Below are 27,035 nucleotides of genomic sequence, written 5' to 3'. Positions count from 1 at the left end.
CAGCAAATTAGATTTTCCTTTTTCCTCTTCACAAAATTATTATTATCATGGAAGAGTATGATCCAATGTCATTCAAAGACAATCGATGGTAGGAAAACTGACCAATAAGATTGCTCTAACATTTGTGGTTTTCAGGTCCTTCCCTGTGATTGGCTTACTTCCATGAAGAAGTATCCGCCTCTAAGCCTCTTATAGGCTGTGTTTCGCGGCTTTCTGCAAGTCATTTGAATACGGCTGGTCGTGGTCGCGGTTTCCAATGACTTCTCATTCAAAGGATCATGCAGACACAATGGATGGACTTTACGAATAGGAATTGCATGCTCTGAAAACACTGATCGTTTTTATTTGTGTGCGTTTTGCACTTATTTCCAAGGATCATTTTTGAAGGATTATTTTCTTTCATCTGCTTTTATTTTCCAAAAACGTGGAATCGTTTTATTAGATACAAATAGTGTACATCATTTTATACTGTTACAATTCGATTTTTTTTTCGAGTTGGGGTAAGTTGATCACAATACAGATGTAGGATCTTAATTTGATCACTCTTTTGTTTCTGTGAATTTGTAGTGTATTCATGGTTTATAAAGGCTTCTAAAGTTTGTAATTTCCACTTTAAAATACCCTAACGAAAATGGTATAAATGTTCATGAATTATAATCCACATAATAACTCACATTTCTTGTTGCTGCTGTATTATTTCCCTACTGTAGCAAACTGGCTCAAATTAAGATCTGTGTGTTCACTGTGAGCCTGATTATTTGTGACAAGGAAACATGCTGGGAATATGAAACTTTCAAAACAAAAGTGTTCTGTAATGCATTTGACCTATAAATGACAGCGCTTTGAGGGTTGCACTTTGAGTGAAGGCAAAAACAACTTAATGACGGCAGATCTTAACCTTTACATAATGATTACAGATCTTGACTTTTACGACCTGCTAAATATTTCCAGAATCACCTTTAGCAATCCCAGACACTCATATCTGATATAATGTAATGTGATGTGAAACTTTAAATAGACGTCAACTGTGTTATTGTTTTTGCTCTAGTCTGCAGCATGGCCAAATAATGACTTGTCTGGCATGCATTAGCCTTCATTACTCACTAGTGTTATGACTGAGTGGGGTTCAACCCAGAGTTCTATGGAAGGCTGGCGCTTTTCACATAATAAGAGTGCATGAGTCAAGAGTAATAAACTGTGCCAGGGGTTGTGGGTTGGGTTGTGTTTATCCTGTCTGGGTTACAGTTAGATGGTTACAGTAGACTAAGGATCAGACAAACAGGGTGGGATATGTGTGGGAATGAACTTTCTTTCGAAACAACACCCATCTTATTTTATGTCTGTATTTGCTTCTCTATCAGATGTTCCGTTCTTCTTTTTCTAGGCTACGGAACAGACAAAACAGGGTGGGACGTGAGGTTTCTTATTCCCTCCATCTTATAAACACTATCCACCCTTATCTATCCAAGATGGATACAGTATAGTATAGCTGTTTTTTCTTCTTCATAACTCTAGTATATTTGCTTCTCTATCGGATAGATGAGGTTCTTATCTGTTTCCACGTAACCGTTATGATCCTATTCATCCCCAGCCAGGCTGTAGTGTAGTGTCAGCCTGTTGGTCAGTCAGAGAATGTCACTTTCATTCAAATGTGGTAGGCTTTAGTAGGCCTGATCTGTACTTGGTGGGGGGGGGGGGTACATGTTGTAGTAATGCTGGTTGGTGATTGCTTGAAAACGTCCATTGCGGGGTAGATCATCAGCTCCTGTTGTAGCAGGTCACCATCATTAATGCTGCCTCTGTCTGTCCAGACTAAAGAATAAAGGACCTTTTAATCTCTTAACAGTGTTAAGGAAGCCAGCAGGGAGAGAAAAAGGATGGGCCAGGATGGCGGGTAATTGAGACAGTGGCATAAACAGGCTTACCGGAATGTAGTAGAATCAGCAGTAGCAAGGACATGAGACAGTGGCATAGTCAGGCGTATACCAGCACGGTGTAGACTTAGAATCAGCAGTAGGGGGTAAACAACATTAGGGTAACCGATCACACAGCTTTTTTTTTTTTTACAGCTTTTCTCCCTGTCACACACACATAAACACAAGTACGCACACACACACACACACACACACACACACACACACACACTCACTCACTCACTCACTCTCTCTCTTTCTTGGAGAAATAACATTCAGTTGAAACCATGAAAAATAAAGTGTTTAGTTATGAGTTTAAGAGAAGAACAAAGATTTGACATTGTTTTTATATTTTAAATCTCTTTTAACAGGTCAATATGCCTCCCACGACACCATACGCTGGCAAGTTCAGCCCCAGCCCTTACAACAACAACAACAATCTCCACAAATACCACCAGCCCATGGAAGCGAGCTACGGGGACATGTGCTACCATGACAACAGTCTTGTTTCAGGCTCCCTGGAGGCCCTGATACAACACTTAGTTCCCACAGTAGACTACTACCCTGACGTGAGTCTTATCTCTAGTCCAACAAAAACATAAAACATAAACAATGGAATCATACAAACATATTTGGGGTTATGAAAGGGGAAGACAATTAATCTCATAAGGCTTAACTGTTATATTCTTCAAGGACAAATGTGTATACTGTACAGTGGACTACTACTCTGATGTGTGTTGTTATCTCTGGTCCAAAATGCTCTCTCAGGGGGACTCTAATGACAACAACAAAAACATAGACAAGGGAGTAATGCAACCTTTTATGCCAAATAGGCTACGGTTATATTTCGGGTTGTGTACTAAGTCCATACGTTATATTCTTCAAGAACAAATGGGTAGACTCACACAGAACGTATATATCGTTAACTGAAATGACCATTGAACAGCGGGAAATGTGCCGTATTGTGCTGGGCTGGTGTTGGGTTGACGACAACATGAGTTGATGTTAACAATCTTTTTTTTCTTGTTCTCCGTCAGAGGTCGTACGTCTTCACCTTCCTGCTGAGTTCCCGTCTCTTCCTCCACCCGTATGAGCTCATGTCTCGGGTGTGTCACCTGTGTGTGGAGCAGCATAGATCTGGAGACCTGCTGCTTGATAAGGTAGCTAACACACACACACACACACACACACAAACAGAGATGCACCTACACACACACACACACACACACACACACACACACACACACACAAACAGAGATGCACCTACACACACACACACACACACACACAAACAGAGATGCACCTACACACACACACACACACACACACACACACACACACACAAACAGAGATGCACCTACACACACACACACACACACACACACACACACACACACACAAACAGAGATGCACCTACACACACACACACACACACACACACACACACACACACAAACAGAGATACACCTACACACACACACACACACACACACACACACACACTAGTTCTAAACAACCAGGAGTGGACAGCACCTCTTTACAGTCTGTCTCACACTGGCATGTCTTTCTCTTCGCTGTCCTCAGATCAGAATACGAGACGTCGCTCCAAAGATCGTGCAGCTGCTGACAGAGTGGACGGAGACATTTCCCTATGACTTCAGAGATGAGAGGATGATGCGCTGCCTGAAAGAGATGAGCCATCATCTGGCCAGAGGAGATGAGGTCAGTACCCGTATATAACCTCTGACTAACTGACTCATTAGAGATGACAATAGACATGGCATCAGACATTTCATTTGACCAGTTATGGCTGCGTGTGACATCAGACACCTTATTTAGCACATATTGAGCTTGATCAAGGGCGCTGAGTTCATGCTGCCTTGTGCTGTTAGTCTTATCATTAGGTGTGTGATATGTTCACTTGTGTTACGTCATAATATGTGTTGTGTGTTAGATGGGTCATATGTTTTATATCAGCATAGATGGCGTAGGAGGTGAGAATACACACCCACAACAAGTTCACGAGTTGCAGACTTCGATAATGAACTCAGCGCCCTCGTCATTATATCAGCACAGATACAAATATACCTTGATATGGATTTCTCTCTCTCTTGATGTTGTCTAATATCAGTACTTAAAAAGATTGTTTCCAAAATGCTATATATCCATTTTCAGAAAAGTGGGTAAATTAGCTTTTATTGTTTAAAGAAATTATGAAAGTGATTGGTGTGTTTTTTTTCACTATCTAATCATGGCATGGGTTCAATGGCAGACATGTATTTGTTTAAAATCTATCACTTGATGGTTTCATTTCAGATAGACAAATAATCATGTTTTTTGCAAAATACTATATATCCCCCTCACTCGCAGAGAAATAAGTAACAAGTAACAAATAACTACATCTAATGTATCAAATAACTGCATTACAAATTATACATTTGTGACATCAATATTTAAAATGAGTAGTATGAGATTTTGTAGGTAAAACATTTATATTTGCCATTTTAGTAATTTAGCAGATGCTCTTATCCAGAGCAACTTACAGTTAGTGCATTCATCTTAAGATAGCTAGGTGAGACAACCACAGATCACAGTCAAATATACAGGACATGAACATCCCATTCCAGCTAAACAATGGATATATAGTGTTTTGCACAACAACAACAACAAAAAATCATACACATCTAAAATCTATAAATAGTCATATTTTACACACACATGAAGGTACCCATAAGCAATCATTTCTGATTAAGAAAAAAAACAAGTGAAAAATGTGTGGATATAGCTTTTTGGAAATAAACTATTCGCTTGTATACAATGCATAGATTGATCTCTCGCTCGATGTTGTTTTGCATCAGTACTCGTGGAGGGCCATGCAGCAGATGACTCAGCGGTTAATCCGAAGGTTGGCGGCCCTGGGTCAGTACGAAGAGGCTATCGCCACGCTCAATGCCTCCGCAGCCGAGAGACCCACTGCTCTGAAGAGCAAACAGCAGAACGGACAAAGGAGTGACGTACTGAGCATCAGTGACGATGCTTTTATTCTCGCCCAGCAGCTCACGCACATTGAACTGGTGAGGAGAGAACATACTGTAGACCGTACTGTATACTGTATTCGTGATATGTGGTGTTCAGAGAAGTTCAAACTGAATGGCCGGTTTCATCATTAGAATTTAGTGTTGATTTAGAAGTACCCGTGATCTATCAATTGAAGTACCGTACTGTTAGAAATACACTATTGTTTTAGAAATATTTGCTTATTAGAATTCTTCCGTTTCCAATTCTAGGACAGATTGAGTTTTATCGGACCAGAAGAGTTCATCCAAGCCTTTGGTGTGAAAGATCCCCTGGACAACCATAAGGTAGGCCACATAACATAGTCCTCTACCTTCCACATAACATTGCCCATTACCTTACACATAACATAGTCCTCTACCTTCCACATAACATTGCCCATTACCTTACACATAACATAGTCCTCTACCTTCCACATAACATTGCCCATTACCTTACACATAACATAGTCCTCTACCTTCCACATAACATTGTCCATTACCTTACACATAACATAGTCCTCTACCTTCCACATAACATTGTCCACTACCTTCCACATAACATTGTCCATTACCTTACACATAACATAGTCCTCTACCTTCCACATAACATTGTCCACTACCTTCCACATAACATTGTCCACTACCTTCCACATAACATAGTCCACTTTCTTCCACATAACATTGTCCTCTACCTTCCACATAACATTGTCCACTATCTTCCACATAACATAGTCCACTTTCTTCCACATAACATTGTCCTCTACCTTCCACATAACATTGTCCACTACCTTCCACATAACATAGTCCACTTTCTTCCACATAACATTGTCCTCTACCTTCCACATAACATTGTCCTCTACCTTCCACATAACATTGTCCACTACATTTCACACAATATTGTCAAAGACCTTCAAGATAACATCGTCCACTACCTTCCACATAACATTCTCCACTACCTTCCACTGGTTACATAAGATACCATCTGTCAGTAATTATGGTGAGGCTACTGAATGGGTTGTGGCTGACTTCATTGTGTCAGTCCATTAAGAGTTATCAATAGAGTACATCGCAACAACTAGTCATGAACAGAATGGGAGAAACAACTCTAGCCCACATATAGTTTATAAGAAAAGAAGCAGAACTAATTGAAATGCTCCAACAACAACATATCCATCATGGATATCATACTAGACAATCATTTTTAAAAAAGTAACCTTGACCTGTCTTTTCCCTCAGAGTTTCTTTAGAAAACGCAAGACCACTAACCTGGAGGCCTATGTAGCTTGGTTCAACAGACTCAGCTATCTGGTGGCCACTGAAATCTGTATGGTGAGTGCTCTCCTTCTTTCTCACTTTCTGTCTCCCTCTTTCTCTCTCTGTGTCTGTCTCTTTCCCCCGTCTACTACAATTCTCTCTCCGTCGACATTATTTCCCCTCTCTCCCTTGTTTCTTTGATCTTTTCCTTCTCACACAGCTCCAATGGTTTTGTGTTTTTCTTCCCTCCTTCCAGCCAGTAAAGAAGAAGCACAGAGCTCGGGCATTGGAGTTCTTCATAGACGTGGCCAGAGAATGCTTCAACATCGGCAACTTCAACTCACTCATGGCCATCATCAGTAAGTTACAATACAGGGCTCTAGAATGTTCTACATTAGAATTGGAATTTCAGTTCATTTCACTGAATTGAAATGGAATTGATCCCTAAACCCCTGCTCTCCTCTCTCCACAGCCGGGATGAACATGAGTCCTGTGTCTCGGCTGAGGAAGACCTGGAGCAAAGTCAACACAGACAAGTTTGACATACTGGAGCACCAAATGGACCCCTCCAGTAACTTCAATAACTACCGTACTGCCCTGCGAGGAGCCACCCAGAGATCTATCACAGCACACAGCAACCAGGAGAAGATAGTCATTCCATTCTTCAGCCTTCTCATCAAGGACATCTACTTCCTCAACGAAGGATGTGCCAGCCGGCTATCCAACGGTCATGTGAACTTTGAAGTGAGTCTGAGTAATGTACAGTAAATGCATTATTGCTAATCATGACAAGACTTTTACTGTATGGACTGGTTTCCCTCGACTAAGAAGTATGTTCAGTGGTGAATCTCCATTGAAATAGCTTTTTAGTCTAGAACAATCTGGGTCCAAGAAATTGGCCTTTGGTGTTTAAGTAGCAGGTGAAAAACACATTGTTGTCGATTATCTTTCATTTCAATGAATGTCCATTTCCTGTTTCTCTATAGAAACTGTGGGACTTGGCGAAACAGGTCAGCGAGTTCCTGGTGTGGCGCCAGGTGACGTGTCCCTTCGAGAGAGACAGGAAGATTCTCCAGTACCTCGTCACAACGCCAGTCTTCACCGAGGATGGTGAGTGTTGTCCACAGATACATTACATTTAACGTGTCAATTATTTAGAACAGTACAAAATGTGCAGCGCCTGGGGTCTAGTGGTACCCACACGTGACCCTGGGTGTTTGCACGCGTGTACTCCCCACAGAGACCAGGGTTCGAATGTCCACACTTCCCGCTGCATCGCCTCCCCTTCGAATTCTGTACTGTCTAAGTAAAGGATACAGCATATGAACGGAGGATGAAAGTCCACACTCATATGAAAGTGCAAACCCTACTATAATCAGTACTGTATCTCATAACATTGGCTTCGGGGATAGTCATGTTTTTTTGTCTCTTCTGCAGAGCTGCATTTGGCCTCCTATGAGAGCGAAGGTCCTGAGAACCACATGGAGAAGGACAGTCGCAGGTCTCTCAGGTGTGTAACTTGACTGTTTTTTTTTTTTACCTAACTTGACACTTGGATTTTGAACCTTTATTTAACTAGGCAAGTCAGTTCCTGGTGTGGATTTTGCGCTCATACATGGTGCACTGTTTGTATTTCAAAACATTGTATTATGTGTCCTATGTTGCAGGTCATCCCTATTGCACAGAGAGCATCGGTGAGTGACGGTCATGAGTGGGACACTGGTCTGGGTGATTATTCCATCCCAGCTAAAGAGGCTCATGGTCGGTGGGCTCTCGAAAGAGCTGAGAAAGAACTGTTCAAAGGACTCAGAGAAAGGATGCCTCCCTCTATGGCTGAAGAACTGAAGATCCTGCCTCTCGCACTGTACATTGACAGATGATTCATTTGTAACGTGTCTACCCACACAGTATTACAGTTCATTTTTTTTTATACCAATGGGTCGTAATGGTTACTGATAGTTTTCTATGCTTTTCTGAAGTAGTCTTTCTATAGTGTAATGAGCTTGTTGCTGGTTGGCTCGCTCAGTCTTCTTAGAACGTAAGCTATTTCTTTTATGTTATTGTTCTTACTAAATAGTGTGTTTTGCATATGTTAGGAATGAATTACTTACATATATGTGATGAATCTTTAAAGATACAAAAAAACAAACCTCAAAACTCATCTCGTCTTTGGTGGAAGGAATATGAATATGACTGAATACCCAGCGGTGAATAGTTAACTGTTTTTTAATTTTTTAATTTTGTCATGTGTTGGTTTACCTTACAGCTATTACTTTTTATAAATGTTTTATGTTAATGTATTCTCTTCTTTTTTTACTATTTGGTTTTGTATCGTGTATGTGTTTATTGTTTGTTTGCCCATCCCAATGTGTTACTTATCAGGGTACTCTACATTAAGTTCTTATGTGAAATAAGAGGTATATTTTTATTTTAGAAGAAAATAAAGAACATTTAAAGGTGATTTATTTTTCTGTCTCTCTAAATTTCTCTCTAGTGCCATCTAGTGTTCACAACTAAGCTTACAATCAAGTCACATCCACACCGAAAATATTGTAATATTATTTAAAAAAAACAAGAATTTATTGTAAAAGAATGAGAAAGTAAATAACATACTAAAAATGTCACATTTGACTGAACTGAGAGGAAAATCTAAACTATTTCTAAGGGGAAAAAATGACGCCTTATATATAAAGCAGACTCATACATGTTTCAAATAAAATGTCATTGCATTGTTAATGTACATTATAATAATTACATAATAGTTAGTTCATGTGTTTAATTAGTTCCCCATTAGTATCTTCATCAATATGAATATTATACATCACTAATGATAAGAACTCACTGAACTCATGTATGAGAGGTCATGTGACGTGCGAGGTGATGACGTTGTCTGAAGACCTCGCTGCAGATGGAACACTTGAGCCTCTCTTCCCTCTCCCTGTGACGCTGTTGTTTCACCCCACACGCAGATCCTGTGGCATCCAGCGCCCTCTTGTGGTGAGACCTCATATGCTGCACCAGGTCTGAAGTCAGACGGAAGGAAACGTTGCATTTGGCACACCAGTTCTGAGCCGGCAGGCAGAGGGGAGAGAGTCGTGAGACTGAAGGGGACAGGAGCACCTGGGAGGGGGGGATCGGGACCTGCAGGGGTCTCCCTGGGGTCCAGGGCCAGAGAGCTGCTGGGCTATAAAGAGGGTGCCTCTGTTTCAAAACACCATGGACCAGCACAGGTCTGTGGAGATCAGTAGAGGGAGTAGTAATGGAGATTTTAGCCCTCTCAGGCAGGGGGGTAGTCTGGGGAAGTGGAACAGAGCGTGGGGGCTGGGAGAAGGCACTTCTCCTGTTCCCCGAGACAGAGACTTGGTTGAAGGCAGAGGTGACAGGAGGAGAGTCAGTGGAGGTTTCCTCAGAGCGGGATGAAGATAGAGACAGAGTGTCTTTCAGAGCCTTCTTCTTTGAGTCTCTCTGCTCCACTGCTGGGTCACTTCCGGGCTGAATTCTCTGGTTCTGTGGGTTGGATCTGATGTCTTCAGGCCCTGAGGTCTTCAGTTGTGGTTTTAGTTGAGTGGTTCTGTCTTTAGTGAAGGTGCTCCTTATTATATTGGTGGGCAAGTGGCAGGTGACCGGGCTAGGTTGTTGGTTCACCTTCAAAGTACGGTAACCTCTCTCCAGTGGTTCCTGCTTCCTGACTAGAGGCTGTGGGCCATTTCTATCCTCCTCCATGTGTTTCCTTTTGAGGGCACTCCCTGCCGACCTGGTACCAGACAAGCCTGTCTTATTACTGGTATTCTCCATATCCCTGGCTAGATTGTGGAAGTCTGTTGCAGGTTTTCCATCCTGTGGACTTGTCTCTGGATGGCTCCGTTTGAAGGCAGGAATGGGAAGGAAGTCAGGTTTCACACGGTTGGTGTTGTCTTGACCAGGTTTGGTGGTGTGGCTGTTTGGTTGTCTCTGCGTGCAAAGGAATCTCCAATGTGCCAGGAAGGGGAATTCAGACTCAAACCCCTGGTTGCAGTTTGTACATGTGTGTGAACCAGCACCTGGTTATAAAGATGAATATGGATGAATATCACTTTATTCTGCCAATATTGCATGACATAAACCTTTGCCAATACTCTTTGAATTGTACAAACATATTGGGGAAATCTAGTTTTAATGTTTAATATTTAATTGCAGTCAATAGTTCAATCATAAAAAATTCTATGAATAATATATATGTATATATTGTAATACACATTCATAGAATATGTATACCTTTGCTTTGCGTCTGCAATGGGTTCAGTAGAAGAAGCTTGGCAAGGTCTTTCCCATACCACACCAAAAGCTCCTCATCTTTCTGGATCGTCCTGAGGGCTCTAAAGAACAGTTGTCCGTTCTTCACATAGGCCTCCAGGTTCTGTTCCTCGCTGCTCCGGGCTGACTGGACGAGCCGCAGCCACATCGGACCGTCAGTGGGCATTTTGTGCGCTGAGGTGTCCACCTGTGTAGCCAAATAGAAACCGGTCTTACAAAAACAAGTCAAGTACAGCATTTTGCCAACTGAAAGTTTCGATGCATTTTAGACCTGTATTCGGGCATGAGAAACTGCCCCCAGCCAATCGTTTGGAACACATTAGTTTAAGACGCATGGATTTAAGTGCATGTTCTCACCCTTAAAATGTATGGTGCCGATCTTCTGTCCATAGACTTGAGAGCGATGAAGGCGATGCTGTCATAAACAGTGGTGTGATTCAGCTCACATGGTCCAAAAACTGCGTGTTCGGGAACGTCGCAGGTGGTGTGGACGCGCGTAAAAATGTCAGTTATCCATCGTTGCGCAATTTGCGCAGCTCTCGCCCCTGTGTTCCAAACGAGTTTGGAACGTATTTCTGCCTCCAGGATCTCCTGAGAACCAGATAACATCAGAATCCATATCATTAGGCTGACAATTAAGAATAAATAATTTGTTTGAATAATGCCCTCCAAAAACGTGTCTAAAAACGCTCTAAATCCCAAACAATACTTACCATTGCAAACAGCTGCCTGGTGGAAAGATCTGCGCTTCTCTTATTTGCACTATCCCTGCTTGTATTATACAGTGTATTGTGTCTTGTAGATGTCCACCAATACATGCCATAGGACTGGTCGACTGGAGGAGCTGGTTTTATAGTCTAATCTAATCTGCACAATGAGATTTGACAATTCTCCGCCCCTCCTTTATCCTCTTGTTAGATGGGTGACATTAATGGTCTCTGACAATCAGAAAGTGTCGGTGCATGGATGGACAGTCTAAAGAGGTCATGGGTATCAGGGGCCAGCCAGCGCATGTACAGTAGAAGCCAATTTCAATTGGATATTGAATTCATGACATTTGGTAAATAGGGACAAAATATAGTGGATTTAGGTGACGGCGGGTCATGTTCTGGTGTGCAAGCATGCCCCGCGGCCACGACGATAAACGCGAGTGTGTGTCGGGTAAATGGAGTGATGCACTTTTCTGTATCCTCCTCGGGCGACAGACAAACCTTGGCTCATTGATGGGTTACAATGCTGGAATTCACTCCACACAGTAGCCTACTGAGCAAATTCCACATTGTTTGTCACGACCACAACGACAAGGACACCAGAATCTGTCGAATTTAAGTTTTCAAACAAAACAATATTTTTTTATTTCAGTCTGTTTAATTAAAAGTCAAGTCCACGTTTTTCTATGGTTTTGTCTTTAATTCATTGTATGTCAAGCTCCAATAAAGTTTGGTTGTCGAACTGAAATAGTTCCATAAGTTATTCATATTTAACAAAATATTGTCACCTGCTGTCTCCCCGCCCAGTGTGCTGGTGGTGTAGTTACAGGGTTTCCCAGGCTCGGTCCTCCTCGCGTCCCCCCCTGTGTGCACATTTTGGTTTTGCCCTAGCACTACACAGCTGATTCAAAAATCAAAGCTTGACGATGAGTTGGTTATTTGAATCAATTGTGTAGCGCTAGGGCAAAAACCAAAACGTGCGCGCAGGAGGGAACGTTCCAGGAAGAGTTTGGGAAAACCTGTGAGACTTGGGAGCAGTAGGGTTCAAAGGCGCGCAGTAGGGTTCAAAGGCGCGCAGTAGGGTTCAAAGGCGCGCAGTAGGGTTCAAAGGCGCGCTTGTGCGTTTGTTCGGCTCTCTTGCGCGTTTGTTCGGCTCTCTTGCGCGTTTGTTCGACTCTGTTGCGCATGCTCACTTCAGATGAGACGGTACTGTCACAGTATCAGCGGTAATTCTCTAGGAGGCACGCCCCAAATAATTTTATTCTCTCAATTCAGAAAATTAAATAGTTACCCACAAGTGGCAAGGACGATACATAGTATTTACAAAGACACACAGTAACATGTCGCGTAAATGTCATGTTAGTTTATTTTCGATTTTGTCGTTGGAAAATCAGGAGTCAGTCTTGAGTCTTGTTTTATCCAGACGAAGAAAGCGCATGTGAGGTAGTCAGTCTACTCTAGTCAGTGCTACAGTACGATGTGCAAACTCAATGAAGATATATATTTTTTATCAAGGCAATGATCATCAACGGACAGTGGATAGCACTCCTGCTTACCTTTCTTATAGGCCTAAACACATTATTTTGTAATACCGAAGAGGCATCTTGCCATGGAGCTTTTGATATTTATTTCGTTTTAGACAGGTAAGTATCGTTATAGCCTACAGACTAAACGCAAGATGTAATTGATATTAAAGTTACTAGTGTTTTTTTTAATGGTAAAGTAACTTGAATCAACACGATTCTATAGAATCTATCATGTGTCAGATTGCACTAGTCAAGTATTTTCTTATCACGTTTTGTGTGTAAAATACTCCTGTAAATAGTATTTCAATGACTTGAGTTCTATTTCAGTCTGTCTAGTCCTTGTAAGGGTTTGTTTGGTTCTGGTTCAGGGAACGTTCCTTACTGCTCTACAGGTCTGGGAGTGTGCATGATAACTGGGGAGAGATCTATGAGTTTGTGGAGCAGCTCACCAACCGCTTTGTGAGGTAAGTGAATAAAGTCATACTCTCAGGTCCAAGCTCTGTGTATGAGGTGAAATGAGCAACTTGTCTTGAACACTATACATCACTGCCCATCAATACTATGGTTCACTTTACAATCTGAATCATGAAACAGAAGAATGGGCCCCTTTTTAGTCAAATAATGATTTACCAAGGACATACGATATTTACACAGTGAGGAATCAAGTTAGTAGTTAAGACACTCATGTGAAAGTGGGGCAAATCCTTTTCAAGCAGTAGCCAATAGGCATTTGATCAAATGTAGCTCCACCGAACACTTGGATACAGTTGTAATAGTGGGGTACTAAATTTAACTCCAGAACAGTTGTCTGAAACAGCTGGTTGTGGTAACAACTGTGCATAATTGTAATTTAGGAGAGAAAAGGGTTAGCTCCAAAGAGTGTAGGGAGGGATAAGTTGGCCTACTGTAAGTGAAGTCTTTTTAAATACAAAATGACCAGTAACTTCTTGGTGTTTGATCCCATTCCTTGGTGTTTTTCGGTTTGTTTTAGTCCTAGGATGAGAGTTTCCTACATAGTTTTCTCATCTAGGGCAGAGGTGATTCTACCGCTAACTGGAGACAGGTACAGACACACACACACACACTCTCACTTGTCACAGTACATAGCATCTCTCTCTCTTTCCCTCTCCCCCCTCTCCCTCTCATCTTTCTCTCGCTCTTTCGTTCTCTCCTCTCTTTCTCTCTCCTCTTTCTTTCTCTCTTTCTCTTGCTCTCTCTCACACACACACACACACACACACACACAAACACACAGGCAATTAACATAATTTCTCAGATAGAATCTCTTTGTAGATATGAAATAGATGAAGGCTTGAAAAAGTTAAGCAAAATCAGACCGGCTGGTGAAACATACATGCACGAAGGCATGAAGTCGGTAAGCATTTTCTATTTTAATCTATTCTATATTTGTTTGTTGTTGGACTGTTTGTGTTCTACATTAAAACATGGCTTCCCCTATGTAGGCCTCAGAGCAGATGAAGGCCCAGGTCACACGGTCATCCAGTATTATCATAGCTCTGACTGATGGGAAACTGGAAGTCTATCCTTATGAACTAACCGTAAAGGAGGTAATACCATTATACTAAACGGTGATGAGTAATAAAATAGTACTTGCTGGAAGTGCTTTGAGCACTGACTGGTACACAGCTATTTCCTCTGTTTTTGTTGCAGGCAAACACCGCCAGGGAGTTTGGTGCTAGAGTGTACTGTGTTGGTGTGAAAGACTTTGATGAGAGCCAGGTGAGTGTTTTTAAGGATCTGTTTTATGCAGTGCTCTCACCTTTCTATCAATTGAAGGCTGCATAAGCACACATGAAATATTCACACTGCAATACACTATTTTGTTTACGTTGAAATCTCTGAGCACTGCCAAAGTGAATCCATACTGGAATTACTAATGACTACCATAATATTGGAAGAAAAATAAGCGTACCCGTCTTATGATTTGATCATCTGTCTGTCTTAGAGAGCGTTAGCAGTCTGGACAGGAAGTTTAGTTGTACTCTAATCATCTAATTGGATCGTGCCAGCCTGCTTCCTCTTATGGTTTCATTACATTAGATCAGCCTTTGAAACCAGACCGGAAAACATCAACAGAGGGAGAAAAGGCTGTTTTGTAGATGTACAGAAAACAGAGGGAGAAAGTGCTATGTTGTACGTAGCTGTGGAAAGACAATCTTTTTGATGTTGTGTAATATCATATGCTTTCCTCTTGTACTCACAGCTTGTTGACATTGCAGACAACAAAGACCAAGTATTCCCAGTGCTGGCTGGATTTCATGCACTCAAAAGCATTGTGAATTCGGTCAGAATAATTACATCCAACAATACGTCAAAATAAACGTTAAGACACATACCATGTCATTAACGTTGTCATTATTCCTATTTTTCACAGATTTTGAAGCAGTCCTGCACAGAAATATTCAGGATAGAGCCCACTAGTGTTTGCGTAAATGGTACGTTGCAAAGCTTTAGTTTTTTGATATACCGATACCAATACTATCATTGGGTAAAACTGTTATTTGTTTGTGCCTGAAAAATCCTATAAAATTGTAGAATCTTTCAACATCGTCCTGAGAGGATATGACTTCACCCGTGGCAGGAGCCAGGATGGAGTGATCTGCGTTCTCACTGTCAACCAGAAGACATACAGTTAGTATACCCCAAGCTCCATAATGCGACATGTTCTGCATTCCAATATTGACACACGACTGTAAGACTGCAGATTGACGATAACCCCCCCCCAAGCGCTTGTTCATACTACATTCCTTCCTGTTTACCAGACGCCACCGTCGTTCGTAGCTGTACACCCAACAGTGCACTTCAGCCCCATTGCTCAGGATGCAGTCTACTGAATGTCCCCATGAAGTAGCCACACTAATGAAGTACTGAGGGCGTGGAGTGAATGTTGTGTTTCAGAGAGAACAGAACAGTGTCTCATTTAGTAGGGTCAGGGAACATTATGCCGCTAGCTGAGTACATTGAGCTGGTATCTGTCTTATTGCTTAAAATAGAACACAACACACAAAGTCTCTTCACTGAGAGGGCAATGAGCTCACCCAGCGTGCTCCCTCTCCCCCCCCCCCCCAGATGAGCGGCCTAGTGTGGTGCAGGATGGCTATCTGTTGTGTCCAGCACCAGTGCTGCATGAAGTCGGACAGTAAGTGCTGCACTCAATTCTCTCCTCTTCGAACTTCCTCTATCCATAAATGGCCAGTGAGCTACTGAGCGCGCTCAGTTGGCCAGATCAAAGGAATGTCATGTTGTTGGTTGGTTGCCGTGAGAGCTGAACCACACAGCAACCCAGACTCTCCACAGCGACTACACACACTTCCATTCAGGGTGGGTACATTTACATTTACATTTAAGTCATTTAGCAGACGCTCTTATCCAGTAGTGGGTTCGACGGGTAACAGGTGTTCATCGCTTTATAAAAGCAAACGGAAACAACTTCAAATGATATAAAAATATAATGACAGCCTGGTGGTGACTGGAGAATAGCAGCTGTTCATCCCTAGTCCATTACGGGACTCTGCCTGGTTTCTTCATAAAATGTGACCGAATAGGCTGAACCGATGTGTAGTGGTGAGACCCACCAAAATGGTTTGGCACACTATCATTAAAACAGCTTAGAGGAAGATGTGATATGTTAGACTTTGTGACCCTGTGTTAGTTTTTACCCTGTCCACCAGCATGCCTATTTGCTGTGGCACAGTGCCTTGGCATTTCAACAGTTGGTCTGCCAGACCGATACTTAAATGAAGTTTGACCTACTTTGTTAGTATCTCTCTCTCTCTCCCTCCCTCTTTCTGTCTCTCTCACACACACACACACACGCACACGCACACGCAAAGCAAAAAAATAGAATTGTGCTGGATTTTCTTTTCCCCCACGATAGATCGATAGATGTGCTGATCAGCTTGAACAACGGTCAGTCCTACATCTCAAGCCCGTTCACTATCTACGCTACAACTTGTGTGAGTATCGGTGTCACAGGTCACACCAACACTCAAAACAAAACGGCCTCATTCTACTTACATAGTTTGCTCCGTCCTAGTCCACCAAAGTCTAGTCTGATGAAGTCCGTGATATAACGTTAGATATGAAGTCGCACATCATCTGATAAAGTCTGTTTCGTGGGCTGCTTTGTTTTACAATGTCTCCTGTTGCAGTCTGATGGGACAGTGGTGCTGGTCCTGATCTTAGTTCTACTTCTGCTGCTGGTTCTGGCTCTGCTGTGGTGGTTCTGGCCGCTCTGCTGCACTATTGTGAGTGGTTCAACCTCCTCCAGGACCGACTGTATTTTCCGGTAGTAAGGCAGGGAGAGAGTATGAGTTAATAGAGTTGTAGATTGAGATGCCAGTACATAGTAATTCATTGTTGTATAACTGCTGACTGTTTTATACTGTACATGCTACAGGTGATCAAGGACCCCCCTCCCCGTCGCCCCACTCCTCCTCTCACTCCTCCTCCAGTACCAGTGAGTGCTTAGATTCTATGGTAGTATTCTTAGAAGTGCCATGTGTTTTATGTCTTTCTCGTCACACCATTGTAGAGTAACTTTAACGCCCCGAACTCACTCCTCCACTACAGGAACCAGAGGAGGACCGTCTACCCAAGAGGAAGTGGCCCATGGTGGATGCATCATACTATGGGGGAAGAGGTATCGGAGGAATGAAACGCATGGAGGTACAGTTGAAGTCGGAAGTTTACATACACCTTAGCAACATACATTTAAACTCAGTTTTTCACAATTCCTGACATTTAACCCTAGTAAAAATTCCCTGTCTTAGTTCAGTTAGGATCACCACTTTATTTTAAGAATGTGACATGTCAGAATAATAGTAGAGAGAATTATTTATTTCAGCTTTTATTTCTTTCATCACATTCCCAGTGGGTCAGAAGTTTACATACACTCAATTAGTATTTGGTAGCATTGCCTTTAAATTGTTTAACTTGGGTCAAACGTTTCGGGTAGCCTTCCACAAGATTCCCACAATAAGTTGGGTGAATTTTGGCCCATTCCTCCTGACAGAGCTGGTGTAACTGAGTCATTTTTGTTGGCCTCCTTGCTCGCACACGCTTTTTCAGTTCTGCCCACACATTTTTTATAAGATTGAGGCCAGGGCTTTGTGATGGCCTCTCCAATACCTTGACTTTGTTGTCCTTAAGCCATTTTGCCACAACTTTGGAAGTATGCTTTGGGTCATTGTCTATTTGGAAGAGCCATTTGCGACCAAGGTTTAACTTCCTGACTGATGTCTTGAGATGTTGCTTCAATATATCCACATCATTTTCCTACCTCATGATCCCATCTATTTTGTGAAGTGCACCAGTCCCTCCTGCAGCAAAGCACCCCCACAACATGATGCTGCCACCCCCATGCTTCACGGTTGGGATGGTGTTCTTTGGCTTGCAAACCTCCCCCTTCTTCCTCCAAACATAACGATGATCATTATGGCCAAACAGTTATATTTTTGTTTCATCAGACGAGAGGACATTTCTCCAAAATGTATGATCTTTGTCCACATGTGCAGCTGCAAACCGTAGTCTGGCTTTTTTATGGCAGTTTTGGAGCAGTGGCTTCTTCCTTGCTGAGCGGCCTTTCAGGTTATGTCGATATAGGACTCGTTTTACTGTGGATATAGATACTTTTGTACCTGTTTCCTCCAGCATCTTCACAAGGTCCTTAGCTGTTGTTCTGGGATTGATTTGCACTTTTCGCACCAAAGTACGTTCATCTCTAGGAGACAGAACACGTCTCCTTCCTGAGCGGTATGACGGCTGCGTGGTCCCATGGTGTTTATACTTGCGTACTATTGTTTGTACAGATGAACGTGGTACCTTCAGGGTTTTGGAAATTGCTCCCAAGGATGAACCAGACTTGTGGAGGTCTGCAATTTTTTTCTGAGGTCTTGGCTGATTTCTTTTGATTTTCCCATGATGTCAAGCAAAGAGGCACTGAGTTTGAAAGTAGGCCTTGAAATACATCCAATTGACTCAAATTATTTAAATTAGCCTATCAGAAGCTTCTAAAGCCATGACATAATTTTCTGGACTTTTCCAAGCTGTTTAAAGGCACAGTCAACTTAGTGTACGTAAACTTCTGACCTTCTGGAATTGTGATACAGTGAATTCTAAGTTAAATAATCTGTCTGTAAACAATTGTTGGAAAATTTGTGAAATTTGTGAAGTGGTAGAAAAACGAGTTTTAATGACTCCAACCTAAGTATATGTAAAGTTCCGACTTCAACTGTATGTCTGAATGAGTATTACCCCATATAAACTATCATTTCCTTTTCTATTTGGGCTGTACTATATCTTGACAGCAAATTGCATCCCTTTATTTTGAGTGGTGTTAGTTACTCTAATGTTCTGAATGGTTATTTTGTGCTAAACGAATATAAAAGGTGTAAAATGTGAAATAACCTGCTGTAAACTGTGTTTTAGGTTCGTTGGGGTGAGAAAGGTTCCACAGAGGAAGGTGCACGACTAGAGAAAGCCAAGAATGCGGTGGTCACAATGGTGGAAGAGGAGGTGGAAGAACCTATCATTAGAAAACCAATGAGTCAGAGACCACCCCCTACTTATCACACCCCAGAACAGTCCAAATGGTACACACCCATCAAGGTTAGTCACCATGCATTCAGAGCCACATTGACAATGGCTGTCAGTAACTGGCTTTGTATATTAAACCAACAAGTTGACTCTTATTTTATCATCACTTTGTTTCGTTGTTACATCCTCTTAGGGGCGTTTTGATGCGCTGGTGGCGTTACTCAGGCGACAGTATGATCGAGTTGCTGTCCTGAGACCAACAGCACAGGACAGGGTAAGGCACCCCCTTGTATAATGTACTCAGTCAGTTTACTTCCAGTTTACTTTCTGAATTGTTTTCCTAAATTGACTGAAAATGGAATTGACCCTAACCCCGATTTCAACAAACTCATGAACAAAGAAATTAAGGGAGAAAGGGACATACTTAACGATCTCCATTCTGCTTGGTCAATGTTGCCCAGTTCACATGTTAGTAACCTTGTCTGGCTCATTAGTGGTCCGAGCAGACAGGCTCATCAGTGGAGAGGGGATGAGGGGCAGTAAGGGAGAGACAGGACATGACAGGTCAGTTACCACTCTGTCCACTGAGAGGAGGTGACAGCTTTAGCCATTAACTGTCCCCCCATACCCATATGGGATGGGGGATGGAGAGACGGAGGGATCCTATAGATGAGTGATGGTGCTTTAGCCATTAACTTTTCCCCCCATACCCATATGGGATGGGGGATGGAGGGATGGAGGGATCCTATAGATGAGTGATGGAGAGAGGAAGAGAGTAGGGATGGATGTCTATGTTTGTGAGACTCTGACCCCCTAATGCCTATTAGCACCATTATTCTCTGTGAGGCCTCTGGCATGTCACAGCTCACTACAAGATAACGAGCAGAGCAGGGCTGGATGTAAACGAGGATGGGGGGGACGGAGGGATGGAGGGGGGGACAAACGAGGGGCAGCGTGTGACCTCTTGTCCTCTTAACCTCCCTCTCTGTCACGTTGTGTTGGTGTACTCTGTCACACTGCGCTGGTGTACTGCACTACACGTTCATTAAGACGCTGGATTGGGCGTGCATTGCCCTCTCATTAACGGAGGTGGGGGACGCTGGCCATTCTTTTTACTGAGAAAGGTGGGGGTGGGTACCCTCTGTAATTGGTGTTAATGTGATTATAATGTACTAAATCTGTTGTAAATTGCTGTACTGAATTTGATAAATGTTCTATTTCTTGGATAAATTGTCAATATAGCCTATGAATCAAGGCATAGGTACACAATTGTCTGCTGTTTTAAGCAAACACTCCCTAAAACGTATTTGATTATATATTAGCTGTGATTTCTGGTGGATGGTTTTAGTGGGGCTGGTACCTGCTCTTATCTGACTGGGCTCATGATGGTGGCTCCCTTCTTGACAGAATGGGAGTGGCTGTCTGTTCAGCCAGTAATGCTCTTACGCTTGATTAGTTTGATTTGCTAATAGTGATGTCGTGACAACTCGCCGGCCCAGTCGCCATCTCCTCCTTACCCATTACAGTCAAAGCCGGCTGCCTCAATTGAGTTCAATTATGATCAATTATTGTAAATGTCAACTCTATGCAGTGTTGTCAAAACAATTTCCATTCTATGTCACGTATATAGTGACTCCATTATGAGCTCATTTTGTAACTGATGTACCTCATTTATCTGAGATACATAAATCCATATATGGTGGAGGCTAATGGGTACATACACTACCAGTATAATATTGAGGAGAGCTGGTTTGACATGGTTGCTTGTTCTAATCTTCATACCAGTGGAGAGCAGGTCTGAGCAGTCTGCACCGTCTACGGAAGAGGCAAGCTGTGAGGCATGAACAATTGAATACCATGTACCATTGTTCATGAGAATTAGGCTGATATGGAGGTGGGGGTGGGGAGGTGTTACAACTGTAATGAAATATAGTCTGTTAGGGAAGGTCTATACTGTATATTTTCAGATAAATATAGAATACAGTAGATACATTTAAGCCTAACTGGTTGCTATTGTACAAGAGAATGTGTTCTCAATAACTTACCTCTTAAAGTAAAAGGTTTAAATGGAATAAGTAAATAATACAGGAACTGTATTTTGTTTTGTTCAGGGGCGCTGTATGAATTTCACCCGAGTTCCCAGTCATTAGGTCAAACGCACCATAATCTTTGGACTATGAGGCTATGGAGAGAACAGGGCTATGGACCACGTGCCTAAACATCATCGATGTGCCTCTTTTTGGACTTGTTTGTTTTTTATGTCAGCTTTATTTATCCAGGTTTGTCTTTGGATAAAACAAACGTGTTCGGCAGCATTGAATAATGTTAGCTTGCTTACTTGCTATACGATCCTCTTGTCACGGTTTCATTGAATGTAATTTATGTGTAACCAGAGATCAAAGAACACGTGGTAAGAGGATAACTGTGTTATTGAGTGCCGCCTTCTGTCTTTTCTTATCAAGAATGAAGTGTATTTTGCTTGTCTTTTTTTACTTAAGCTCTGTTGTTCCAAATGTGGTGTTGTAAATAAATACTTTCAAAATTCTGTGGAAAGTTTGTGAGGGTTTCACTTTCAACTAAAACTACAATGGGTTAATATTATTCCAAAACTACAGGCTAATCTCATTCATGTTGTTAAATAATGTAATATAATCACATTGTTTATCTAATCCCTTGACCTAATGCTTATTATACATTAAAAAATATATTTTTTCAAGAGAGAATGACAGATCAGACTTTTATTTTCTAGAGATTTTTAGGGGGAAAGACTAAATAAGAATTATAATTTGATACATTGTTTATTTGCATATCATAAAATGATCTCAAGACAACTATGGACAAAATCCTATGCCAAAATTGAAATAATTGATTTTACATGATGTAGCTACATTTGCACATTTAATATTAAACAATTAAACAGTACTCCTACATTTTCTTATAGGCTGAATCGATATATTTTTATCAGCTACTTTGTATCGACATTTTCGCCATCATTAGTCTATGCTATGATTCATTTGCCTATCTGGGTCATTTCCATAATTTTCATCATATTCATATGGGCCACAAAAAAAGTTTTTCATCAGATCTTTGGACCCAGCATTCTTTAACTGCTGCTCATTAACTTCTATTTTATTCAGGCAGTTTCTAAAATGCAGAGAGGGGTTCTTTGGGCACATGTGTCACAGGGCTAATAGTAATTGTAATTTCTGTGTAATTTCCTATAGCTCGGTGGTAATTTCAATACAGCGTTTTTGATAGTGCACGGAAATCTGCCAGGGAGATGGGAGAGCAATGGTGGAAGCAGAAGTAATGCTTGATTCTGTTGGCCCTAGTGAAGATAGAGGAAATTAGTGGAATACTGGAACATAAGAATGGAGCTATTGTAAAAGGGCTACAGTTGTAAATCAAGATAAGCCTCGGAATGATAATGCCCCATTCCTTGTTGGAGTGCAATTCATGAGAAAGGATGATTTTTTTTGGGAAACACGTTTGCGGTCACAAGAAGTGGAGTCAGTCAGAATGACCAGGAGTGTTATGATGTTGATTTCACGTGTCAAAAGAACAAAAGGAGAAAGCACAAATTATCGAAGCATGAAGTGGAATGTTATGATTATCGAAGTAGGGTACCGGTATCATATCCGGCGTCTCGATGGATATGGAGGCGTCATAGTTTAAGATGAACATGTCAAGAATAGTTGATTCACGTCGCTTAACCCACACTGTGAATGGAAAGAAGGGGGAAAGACTGTTATTGATGTTTCATGAAGAAGTTCTCCTGACCTGTATAAAGCTGGTATATATGAGATATGTGGTGCGAGCTTATGTACAAAAGCCACTTCAATGTCATAAATGTAAAACGTTTGGAATATCATTGTTGAATCAGTGAGGATACACAGTGTTGCAATTGTTCCAGAGTTCCCGTAGTGCCCTGTTAGGGTGGAGGAGGTCAAAGTAGGAACGATCAGGGCTGTTGAGGTGTCCTATGCAGAAGCTGTGAAAATTGTCAAAGCAGCGAGTAGAGATGAAGCTATGGCAGTGGATGATGTCCAACAGTCTGTGGATGTCAGTCAGTTGAGAGATCCTGAAATACTAATCGTGAAGGTTGATTTTATTTTGTTTATTGTGCAAGTGATTAATTGTACAGGACAAACGAACAAAACATCTAAGAAATTGGAAATTGTGAAAGCGGCTAAAAGATTCTGGGATCTCCTGGATTTCACAGCAGAAACTTTGTAGGGAAAACTGAACCAAGTGAAGGAGTACATTGACTTTTGTTTCATTTTAATTATTAACATATTTTTTTGATTAAAGTATCTCAGTTTTACCCTACCCAGTAGGTGGCGGCAATACACCTTTTTGGATGTAGTCCGCCAATAAAACCTTTAAAAAAAGAAGAGGCAGAGCATTTTTTTGTTTTGTTTATGGACTAGCTAGCACGAGCTGCAGGGCTAGCCAGCTGCTGAGCATAGTGTAGTAGTGTCATTAAATTATATGATTTACTAAATGCTTGCTAGAAGTAAGGACTATGTACTGTCGATGACACTTCGTAGCTATCGATAGTATGCAACAAAAGGACATTTTCTCTCTGCAGGCTATCATGAAAGCTATAGGCAGCTAGCATGCCCGGCTAAATTTCAAGTTGAATTTCGTGTTATGAGAGGAATGCATACGTTTCGATCAATCACTTGGCTCTGATTTAATCCAATAAACTAGCTATTACCCAAAACATGTTGACTGATTTTACTAGTCATAGTTTCAGATCCTCTTGTTAGTCTTTGCTATTGTTACAGGTCCCAGTTTTGGGACTGGTGCAGCAGAAAATAGTTCCTGTAACACAGGATAAATTATGAAACAGGAAAACGTGGCTTCTCTTTCAAAGGTTCTCTCAATTATTTTATTCAACATTTTCTCATGTGCAAACTGTCTTTTCATCGTATTGCAATTTTTTCTTTTGTTTTCTTTGAAGTGTATTTAATAATCTCTCGTAAATCCCTGACATTAGTTCATACACATATCAAACATACATCAATGTAGACATAAAAAAATTACATTCCAATCCAAATCCTCAAATTCTTTACATTTATAGCCCAAACACATTTACTTTTAACTTTAATTCACCTGTTTAGGTTATAATTGTGCAACGTTAGTTGACTGTTGCCCACTAGAGCCCCATAGGAGACTAAAACATGAAAGCCTTTAAAGACTGATATAACTCAATAACAGTTTACTTTATACCCATGCTAAAAAAAATACATTCACCAAGTGTAAGAGCTAATAGATAGACAAGACTATTTCAACTGACATGAATGCTAATTATTGGAAAATGTTTGAACAAGCTAGCATAGCGCTAACCGAAGCTAGCAACCAACTGACCGGAGCTAGCAAACGGCTAACCGGAGCTAGCCAAATGCTAACCGCAGCTAGCCAAATGCTAACCGCTTTTCTAACATTTAGAGTACAACAATTACAAAGTTCTTAAACATCACAGTTACAACATTAAATTCTCTAAACCCTTAGGATATTGCCAGGAGTGACTTTAAAAAAACATTTTCAGGAGTTCGTTGTTTTCTAGAACAAATGCACCGCCATCATTTCATTTTACACTCGACATGCGTTTTCTGTCTAGTACGAACTTATACAATTACTATATTGTTCAAAACCATTACATTCACTTCAACAGTCAAGTTACAAAACAATATTGTGGTATTCAGTGTATTTTTGCACTTCACTGACCTGTAACACAGGAGAAATAATGAAACAGGAGAACGTGCCTTCCCTTTCAAAGATTCTCTCAATTACAACACACAGGTGCAGGATCGCATATAGTCCCAGTGCGAAGCGAACATATCTCACTGCCCCCTACTGGCCAACTGTAGTATAAATGCCTCGCAATGGCGAAATCTTGGAGGACTGGCATTTCAGTAAAAGCATTCTTTCCCGATACAAAGAAACAATACATAAACACAAATGTGACCATACATTCTGTGTGTCACACTATCACTGCTATCTGGAGTAGCTTGATGACCTAGAAAAAACTATATTCTAGCATTTGATTCAATGTTGGGAAGTAGTGAACTACATGTAGTTCAACTTGTAATTCAATTACATTGTAAGTGTAGTTACATAGATGCTGTGTTCACGATGCATGATTAATACATAATTCAAGGTTTATTTGATGTAGTAAATAAATAAATGATTTACTGATGTATAGATAAGAATTTAAATGTGATGTAACATGTAAATTAACGTTAGGCCATTGTCTGTGTTTTTATGTTCCATCCCGGAACTAACGTTCTCTGTTGTGTTACTGCTACGGAATTTGTTAATTGACTGTGTGCAATCTAACTTAAGCAGATCTTAGTCTGAGTCATAATTGTTGATGGCAGAGGCTAAGAAAGACAGTAAAGGGACTTTCAAGGGACTTTAAGGATCCAATAACCTCTTTTCAGGACAAGCAGCCAACGAGGTATTTTGTTCTACCTATAGAACTTTGTTCATAGTCGCGCCAAGTTCCATTTGTATTGTCGCGCCAAGCGCCATTTGTATTGTTGCGCCGAGCGCCATTTGTATTTCTTTGTTTCAGTACTGTATAATTTATCAACGTTACTGTGTTCATTCAAACATATAGTTCTCACGGCGTGACGTGGATGCATCGGAGAAAAAGACCTGCAATGCAATAAACGCCCGTTTCAAGGAACCAACCTGTGTCTGTTGTCGTGAAGAGAGCTACAGTGAGAACTCGCCTGCTCAACACGGGTAGGAGAGACAACAAGATCGCCGCGGGTAACGACGCAACGAAGATCCAGCAGATCAGATAAGCAAAGCCCATGACATTGTCGGCTTAGCGACAGCAAGCAACGGTGATTGGACTGTGTTGAAAGCGCAACTTTTCAGGCCAAAAGCACTCTACCACAACATTCAAGTTAAGGTGGGATGAGAAGTAGTTCTACTTGGAAAATTGCAACTAAGGACTCAGCTCTATGAATCGTACATACTGTGCTTAGCCTACATGTTTTGGGGATAAATCGAATGTGCTGGTGTTTGTGGTTGTTACGTGTTACGAGATTTAAAGGGAAACTTAACTCCATAAGCAAGTGAACACGTTTTGAGTAAAGATAAAAGATAATCATACACTGAAATTAAGATGAGTGTTTTATGAAAAGTGGTGTTAGCCAAGCATAAAGGGCAATTTAAGCAAAGTTTAAAAGGTACCTCCACTGATGTGAAATTCCTTTATTATGTGAAGTGATATGTGATTTAATGCATTATATGCATATTCATTCTGTGATTTAAGGTTTATACTAAGTTTATTTGTACCAAAGTAATTTTCAATCTTATTTTGAAATTGAAGTCAACTTGAAGTCTAGCTAAGTTTAAATGCTGATAGTTATCTTGATGCAATACTGAAGTTTATATTTAGAAGTTAGGCTACCCACCTAGTCTTCACAGTTAAGGAATTCATACAGTTATTAACCTTCCTGGCTAATCACATTTAGGCCTACTGTAGACTACATTCACCCATAGCCTAATATAAATCCAATTCTAGCTCAATAGTTGAGACACACATACCACATCCATCACAAAATGTCAGACACAAACACTGAGACATGCCGTGAATTTACCAAATCACCTGCTCAACCCGACGCGACAGACACAGAGTCTGCAGAAGAAGTGGAAAGGCTACGAAGAAGTGAAAGAACCCGATCCCTAACAGAGAAAGGAAAA

The 27,035-nt window shown here is 41.2% G+C and overlaps 3 protein-coding genes and 1 long non-coding RNA gene across 5 annotated transcripts; 3 read left to right on the top strand and 1 right to left on the bottom strand.

Annotated features, from left to right (window-relative positions):
• Nucleotides 1-214: 214 nt before the first annotated feature.
• LOC115159157 (ras-GEF domain-containing family member 1B-B) lies at nt 215-8,684 on the top strand. 2 transcript variants are annotated; one of them, XM_029708613.1, is made up of 12 exons: nt 215-500; nt 2,285-2,482; nt 2,951-3,073; nt 3,498-3,635; nt 4,772-4,987; nt 5,201-5,275; nt 6,206-6,298; nt 6,480-6,582; nt 6,696-6,967; nt 7,210-7,333; nt 7,661-7,733; nt 7,891-8,684. In XM_029708613.1, the coding sequence occupies exons 2-12, from the start codon at nt 2,291-2,293 to the stop codon at nt 7,919-7,921; spliced, it is 1,440 nt and encodes a 479-aa protein (XP_029564473.1). In that variant the 5' UTR covers nt 215-500; nt 2,285-2,290; the 3' UTR covers nt 7,922-8,684. The 2 variants fall into 2 exon arrangements, with proteins under 2 accessions (XP_029564473.1, XP_029564474.1); XM_029708614.1 differs by lacking the exon at nt 215-500 and having other exon boundaries at nt 2,117-2,482.
• A 116-nt stretch (nt 8,685-8,800) lies between these two features.
• On the bottom strand, nt 8,801-11,315 carry LOC115159155 (PR domain zinc finger protein 8-like). Its single transcript, XM_029708611.1, has 4 exons — nt 11,230-11,315; nt 10,874-11,107; nt 10,478-10,703; nt 8,801-10,263 (listed from the first exon to the last, which is right to left on the bottom strand). The coding sequence occupies exons 1-4, from the start codon at nt 11,230-11,232 to the stop codon at nt 9,071-9,073; spliced, it is 1,656 nt and encodes a 551-aa protein (XP_029564471.1). The 5' UTR covers nt 11,233-11,315; the 3' UTR covers nt 8,801-9,070.
• A 1,010-nt stretch (nt 11,316-12,325) lies between these two features.
• LOC115159156 (anthrax toxin receptor 2) lies at nt 12,326-21,855 on the top strand. Its single transcript, XM_029708612.1, has 17 exons — nt 12,326-12,869; nt 13,145-13,216; nt 13,744-13,815; nt 14,046-14,127; nt 14,216-14,320; nt 14,424-14,492; nt 14,977-15,057; nt 15,148-15,208; nt 15,309-15,404; nt 15,843-15,912; nt 16,651-16,729; nt 16,925-17,020; nt 17,173-17,232; nt 17,346-17,441; nt 19,203-19,382; nt 19,504-19,584; nt 21,422-21,855. The coding sequence occupies exons 1-17, from the start codon at nt 12,745-12,747 to the stop codon at nt 21,458-21,460; spliced, it is 1,464 nt and encodes a 487-aa protein (XP_029564472.1). The 5' UTR covers nt 12,326-12,744; the 3' UTR covers nt 21,461-21,855.
• Nucleotides 21,856-25,079: 3,224 nt separating this feature from the next.
• LOC115159154 (uncharacterized) lies at nt 25,080-27,035 on the top strand. Its single transcript, XR_003868854.1, has 2 exons — nt 25,080-25,776; nt 25,939-27,035. It is a non-coding gene; the product is annotated as an uncharacterized LOC115159154 (long non-coding RNA).

The sequence above is a fragment of the Salmo trutta genome, chromosome 23 (genome assembly GCF_901001165.1).
Source record: "Salmo trutta chromosome 23, fSalTru1.1, whole genome shotgun sequence".
Classification (NCBI taxonomy): Eukaryota; Metazoa; Chordata; class Actinopteri; order Salmoniformes; family Salmonidae; genus Salmo; species Salmo trutta.
This window is presented reverse-complemented; position numbering and strand designations above follow the sequence as displayed.

What these genes read in the sequence shown, in the direction of transcription:
- LOC115159157 (XM_029708613.1), top strand. Translation starts at nt 2,291, where the DNA reads ATGCCTCCCACGACACCATACGCTGGCAAGTTCAGCCCCAGCCCTTAC. An exon ending in GAGACCTGCTGCTTGATAAG is followed by an intron (nt 3,074 to 3,497) that starts GTAGCTAACACA and finishes CGCTGTCCTCAG; the next exon opens with ATCAGAATACGAGACGTCGC. An exon ending in ACGGTCATGTGAACTTTGAA is followed by an intron (nt 6,968 to 7,209) that starts GTGAGTCTGAGT and finishes GTTTCTCTATAG; the next exon opens with AAACTGTGGGACTTGGCGAA.
- LOC115159155 (XM_029708611.1), bottom strand. An exon ending in CGGCACCATACATTTTAAGG is followed by an intron (nt 10,704 to 10,873) that starts GTGAGAACATGC and finishes TTGGCTACACAG; the next exon opens with GTGGACACCTCAGCGCACAA. An exon ending in ATTGCAGACGCAAAGCAAAG is followed by an intron (nt 10,264 to 10,477) that starts GTATACATATTC and finishes CTTTATAACCAG; the next exon opens with GTGCTGGTTCACACACATGT.
- LOC115159156 (XM_029708612.1), top strand. Translation starts at nt 12,745, where the DNA reads ATGATCATCAACGGACAGTGGATAGCACTCCTGCTTACCTTTCTTATA. An exon ending in TGTCAACCAGAAGACATACA is followed by an intron (nt 15,405 to 15,842) that starts GTTAGTATACCC and finishes CCCCCCCCCCAG; the next exon opens with ATGAGCGGCCTAGTGTGGTG. An exon ending in TCACTCCTCCTCCAGTACCA is followed by an intron (nt 17,233 to 17,345) that starts GTGAGTGCTTAG and finishes CCTCCACTACAG; the next exon opens with GAACCAGAGGAGGACCGTCT.